The sequence below is a fragment of the Dipodomys merriami genome, unplaced genomic scaffold, assembly GCF_024711535.1.
Source record: "Dipodomys merriami isolate MVZ:Mamm:240054 unplaced genomic scaffold, mDipMer1.0.p SCAF_28, whole genome shotgun sequence".
NCBI classification, from domain to species: domain Eukaryota; kingdom Metazoa; phylum Chordata; class Mammalia; order Rodentia; family Heteromyidae; genus Dipodomys; species Dipodomys merriami.
This window is the reverse complement of record NW_027204270.1, coordinates 12236718-12242717: the sequence shown is the minus strand read 5'-3', so window position 1 is coordinate 12242717 and position 6000 is coordinate 12236718. Positions and strand designations below refer to the sequence as shown.

Genomic DNA, 6000 nt, shown 5'->3' with positions numbered 1-6000 from the left:
AACTTCTTTCAGAATTGAGAAAAATAGCCAAAGCATCTTTGACAGAAGGTTCTGCACTAGACAAAAGGATCTGAAGCTAAGTTGGGGGACCTTCTAAAGTGAGGATCTTGAACCAGTTTTTCTTTTGTTCCCTCACTTCCCCTATTTCCCATTTTGGACTAGATCTTCGTTGGCAAAAATAATAAGTCCCTATCCTCTACCCTTTTCTCCCTCAAAAGAAATGTCTCTTCAACTTTTATATGACTTATGCAAAGATTCTGAAGACGCTAGGACTCCATCCTACCCCCCCTCCCACACACACCTTGTTCCCAACCTGAGTCCATGTTTTTTAAACATGATTCTCATCAAATAAGACATTTGTGACCAAACCTGCTTGTTCTGTAATACTAGAGAAAATCAATTGGGGCTTTCCATGTAGAAAGTGGGTTCAGGAGACCAGGAAAGGGAATATGAATGTATGTTCAAGTCACTCAGGAACTTGTACACAGGTGCAAGAAAAGTTATGTCAAAGTGGCCACAAGATTGTTTAATAGGAGACGGACGAATGTAACGCCATGTTTACTGCTAGAAACCAAAGCTTTGTGAGAAATCTTGAATTTATGGGGAGGGAGGGTGGGAAAGTGTGTACCTGTCTGTCCTTTCTCTGATCCCTGCAGACTAAAGCTCCCTTGGGCTTTGATGATCCCAGGCCTGGGGTGTTTTATTTCATGATTGATTTGTGCTGTACCCGAGTACTTCCTTTCCCCTTTTCTAATCATTTTTTTTAACACATGCTGACTCTTACCTTACCTTTCTTTTCCTGGGAAAATACAATGAATAAATAAATAAATAAATACTTATTGGTACTCAAACTGTCTGATTCTTGTCAGATATCTATATCTAGGGGCCCTCCCCGCCCCACCCCCGTTCTGTAGTTCCTATCTTAGATTGAGACTCAGAAGTCAGGGACAGACCATTAAAATTTTTTGTTCACCACTTTGTTAGGAATGAATCTTGATTCTGTCTTCATAGCACCTCATTACAGTGGATTTTTGTTTCTAGTTGAGGCCTCTTGTCCCTTCCTTGGAAGCTGCCACATTCAAGAGGGGATTAGAGGCTTGGCATGCATAAGAATGGGGTTGCCTATGCCACTGGCTGGGATGAAAGCATGGGGCCAGAGCTTGGGGCATGAGACCCTAATAATACTTTGTCCCCTACTCTTCAAAGCCTTTTACAAATCTTAATTAACCCCTTCTAGCACCCCCAGAATAAAAGTGTCATATGGAACTGGGGAAGTTGAGGCCAAAGGAGATTGTGAGTTCGTTTACCAGCCTAATAAATTGAATTTGTAAACTTTTTAAGGGAAGATTTTACAAGGAAAAAAAAAAAAACTTGATTATAGGCCAACAAGATTTTAACAAAAATACAGAGAAATGGGATGAAATTGTCAAGTTGGCAACATCAGTGCAAGGGGTTTCTGCCTGCGCTATTTCCCCATAAGTAGTATCAAAACCTGAAGCTGACTTACCTGACTGGTCTTCTTGCCAAAGATTCCAGGCTTCACAGGTCCTAAATGATGGTTGTTTGGTTATTGAAGGTTGGGTTGCATGTCCCCTGGTCTTAGTTTAAGCATTTTAATCATGTTACAATAGCCAAGTCATGTCAGGTGCCCTGTACACAGCTCATATCTGTAATCTTAGCTACTGAGAAGGTGAATCTGAAGCTTGAGGTTCGAAGGACAGGTAAGTCTCAATTATTCCCTCCCTCCCTACATCACCACGACCACCACTCTGTCAAAAAAAGAAAGTCTGGGGCTGAGAAAGGTGGCTCAGTGGTAGAGTTCCTTGCATGCATGAGGCTCTGGGTTCCATTCCCCAGCACCACATAAGCAAAAAAAGCCCGAAGTGGTACTGTGGCTCTACTGGTAGAATGCTAGCCAAGTACCAACACACAGGCACTGAACTCTGGGCTTGGGCGCTATCCCTGTGCTCTTCAGCTCAAGGTGAGCAGCTCAAGGCAAGCCCTCTACCGCTTGAGCCACAGTACCACTTCCAGTTTTCTAGTGGTTAACTGGAGATAGTCTGGCGAGGGCTGGGAAGGTGGCTCAGTGGTAGAGTGCTTGCCTTGCATGCATGAAGCCCTGCGTTTGATTCCTCAGCACCACATAAGCACAAAAAAAACAGAAGTGGGAGCTATGGCTCAAGTAGTAGCGCGCTAGCCATGAGCTGAAGAGCTGAGGGACAGCACCCAGGCCCAGAGTTCAGGCCCCACCACGGACCAAAAAAAAAAAAAATTGAGCTGGAGGCATGGCTCAAATGGTAGCCCAACTCAAGGACCAGACGTGTAAAACTCCAGTACCACCAGAAAAATAAAATCTCAGCTCCAAACATTTTAATAAACACTTAGAAGGAAATGCTGACTTTATTGGATACTGAAAGCCATTTTTATTTTTTTTTTTTTTTTTTTTTTTTTTTTTTTTTTTTTTTTTTTTTTGTCGGCCGTGGGGCTTGAACTCTGGGCCTGGGCGTTGTCCCTTAGCTCTTCAGCTCAAGGCGAGCGCTCTACCACTTGAGCTACAGCGCCACTTCCTGAAAGCCATTTTTAGTTTACATCCTTACATGTACATGATTTTAGAAAGAATAGTTTTTTGTTAAAATGGAACAGTTGGGCTGGGAAGGTGGCTCAGTGGTAGAGCGCTTGCCTTGCATGCCTGAGGCCTTGGGTTTGATTCCTCAGCACCATATAAGCAAAAAGAAAAATCCTGGAAGTGGAGCTGTGGCTCAAGTGGTAGAGCGCTAGCCTTGAGCTGAAGAGCTGAGGCCCAGGCCCAGAGTTCAGGCCCCACGACCGGACCCAAAAAAAAAGAAAATGCAACAGTTTCTTCCATGTCTAAAAATTCTGCAAGATTGGGTACATTGCGAGCCCCTTGGTATTTCTATTTTAATACTTACGGCTTTTCTGATTTTTAAGTTGCTCTTACAGAAAAGACATTTCTGCTTTTTAGTTTTTATTTTTTTTATTTTTATTTTATTTTTGGTCATGGGGCTTGAACTCAGCCTGGCCGTTGTCCCTCAGCTCTTCAGCTCAAGGCTAGCACTCTACCACTTGAGCCATAGAGCCACTTCCGGTTTTCTGGTGGTTTATTGGAGGTAAGAGTCTCACCGACTTTCCTGCCGGGGCTGGCTTTGAACCACAATCCTCAGGGCTCAGCTGGTTTTGAGTTTATTTAGGTGGGGCTTGGAAATCTAAACCAAAATCTGGGTACCTTAAATGAGCCACAAATGGGCTGATACACAAAATGAAATACACTATAGCAAAAATTACTGGATTTTTGGGCTGGGAAAGTGGCTCAGTGGTAGAGCTATTGCCTTGCATGCATGAGGCCCTGGGTTTGATTCCTCAGCACCACATAAGCAGAAAAAGCCAGAAGTGCTACAGCTCAAGGGTAGAGCAATAGTCTTGAGCTGAAGAGCTGAGGGACAGTACCAGGCCCAGAGTTCAGGCCCCACGACAAAAAATAAATAAATGAGTTCTTTTTTTTTTTTGGTCCAGTCGTGGGGCCTGAACTCTGGGCCTGGGCGCTGTCCCTCAGCTCTTCAGCTCAAGGCTAGTGCTCTACCACTTGAGCCACAGCGCCACTGCCGGCTTTTTGCTTATGTGGTGCTGAGGAATCGAACCCAGGGCCTCAGGCATACAAGGCAAGCGCTCTACCACTGAGCCACCTTCCCAGCCCCTAAATGGGTTCTTAAGATCTCACGTATGCTATGCAAACACTAGAGCTACAAGGTCAGCTTATCTTTTTTTTAACACAAGTATCTGGTGTTTTCCATTTTCACATAGTTTTGATCCCAGGCCGGCTTTGGACTAGGATTCTAACAGAAGCCTATGCTGGTCTAGCCCACCAGTCACAGCTGCATGGGGAATCTCACTGAAGTGTTCCCAGGGCTGGCCTGGAACTTCGGTTTGCCCCATCTCCACCTCCCAGTAGTTGGAATTACAGGCCTGAGCCACCGCCCCGCCCGGGACTCCTGAGTTTTACTAACTTGTGCCAGGACTTCTGGAGAATTCTGGTTTCTGCAGACCCCAAAGTTATCGAGATCCCTGAGGGCGGAAGTGTGCCTTACACCAGCTCAGCATCCTGCCTTAAGTATCCCACTTCGGGGTGGGGTTTCCTTAATTCACGCTCCGTGGCAATTTCCGCAGCAGCGAACTGAGGCCAACTAAGGGTCGCTGGAGCTCCACCTGGTCTCCGGCAGCCCATTCATTCACCCGCTCGTGGCTGGAGCGCAGGAGACGTCTCTCAGTCACATGACCCCGCTATCTGGCACCGTCGCCTCCCCCTTCGCGAACGTGCACCAATGGTAGCCCCCAAGCCCTCGGCCCGTTCCCGCCCCTAGTTCATTGGTGCAGAGCTGGGCTCCGCCCCCTGAATGACGGAAGGGGCGTGTACCAGCGCCCAACGATGACGCAATCTTTCAGCGCCACGTAGTAAGGAAGTGTTGGCTCCCTGGCGGCTGAGCTCAGGTGCTGGGCAAAGACGGAAAACGAAGAGACATCAGCGGGAGACTTAAAGGTACACTAAGAACAGATTGTGACTAGGCCACTGAGGTCTGAGGCAAAGGGTGCCGAAGACTTAGTGACTGCGAGCGCCAAGTGGGAAATGGCTTGGCAAAAGACGGAGGAGAAAGAACTGGGCAAAAGATCAAAATGTAGGCACCATAATGTGGCAGGAAGCAGACTTGGAAACTTAGAAAAAGTGCAGATAACGAGGAAGGCCCACGAAAACGAGACAGATGGACCAAGGAAAGTCCCCATTCGGCTTATACAGCTCTGAGTCGTGAAAGGTTAGACCAGTGTCTTTGGGTGCTAATGCTGTCAGCTTGCTACAACCCTGGTGATTCTCTTGAGAAGTGAATCATTGCAAGTGCTGATGACTTATGGTCTGTCAGTCTCTGTCCGTCTCCCCCCTCTCTCAAGTGTACCTGGCTGTTGTCTTGTTCTAGGTGGTCTTCTGGCTTGGCAAGAACTATGTCATGGATCAAGGAAGGAGAGCTGTCACTTTGGGAACGGTTCTGTGCCAATATCATAAAGGTAAGCCATGGCTCAGAGCACAAGCTGACAGTTAGGTAATCTTGTGTCAAAGTCTATTGTTTAAACTAAGCAATCTTTGAGGTTAAGTGGGGTTTAGCCCAAGGGTCCAGAGACTTATAATTGTAATGTAGTTTTGACGTCTATATTTTTGGTAGGCCTTTTTTTGTTGGCCATTCCTGGGACTGGAACCCAGGGCCTGGACACTGTCCTGAGCTTCTTTTGCTCAAGACTAGCACTCTACCACTTCCAGCTTTTTCTGTTTATGTGATACTGAAGAATCAAACCCAGGGCTTCATACATGTTAGGTAAACATTCTACCACTAAGCCACATTCCTAGCCTAGTAATGTTATTTTTACAATAGCATTTTTAGGCAAACCAAGGCCTCCCAATATTATTTGGCAGCATAGCTTGGTTTTCCAGATAGAAAAAAAAATTTTCCTGGAACTGTTAATCCATTGTTGTTACTGCTGTCCTCTGGGTTTAGCTAGAATAAATAATCTAACATGTGGCAGTACAGTGTAATGGACTCTGGAAGCAGTTAAGCATGAATGAAAAGTTTTATTTTATTGTTTATTCCCCATATGACTTTAATAATCACAGAGCTGTTATGAGAACTAAATGAAATGTACAAATAAAGCACTTAGCAAGATGTCTAGCAGTTCTTAATTACTGTTATTTTGAGTGTTCTTTCAGTCACCTGTACACTGGGATCACTATTAATCACACTCAGTTTGTATCCTCAAGTTTTCCTTCAGTTTCTCTCTAGGAATTTCAACAATTTCATATCTTTTGCACAAGACAGGTTTTAGGTTTTTTGTTTTTGTTTTTGTTTTGTCGGTCGTGGGGCTTCAACTCTGTACCTCCGCTCTTCAGCTCAAGGCTAATGCTCTACCACTTGAGCTACAGCACCTGGTTTTCTGGTGGTTTAT

General features: G+C 45.3%; 1 protein-coding gene across 2 annotated transcripts in view; it reads left to right on the top strand.

Annotated features, from left to right (window-relative positions):
• Positions 1–4466: 4466 nt before the first annotated feature.
• Dhdds (dehydrodolichyl diphosphate synthase subunit) overlaps positions 4467–6000 on the top strand; it is a 34001-nt gene continuing 32467 nt past the window's right edge. For both annotated transcript variants that reach the window (XM_070037559.1, XM_070037558.1), the window contains exons 1-2: positions 4467–4552; positions 4983–5070. In XM_070037559.1, coding sequence (XP_069893660.1) covers positions 5008–5070 — 63 coding nt within the window. In that variant the 5' untranslated portion in view covers positions 4467–4552; positions 4983–5007. The remainder of the gene's footprint in view (positions 4553–4982; positions 5071–6000) is intronic.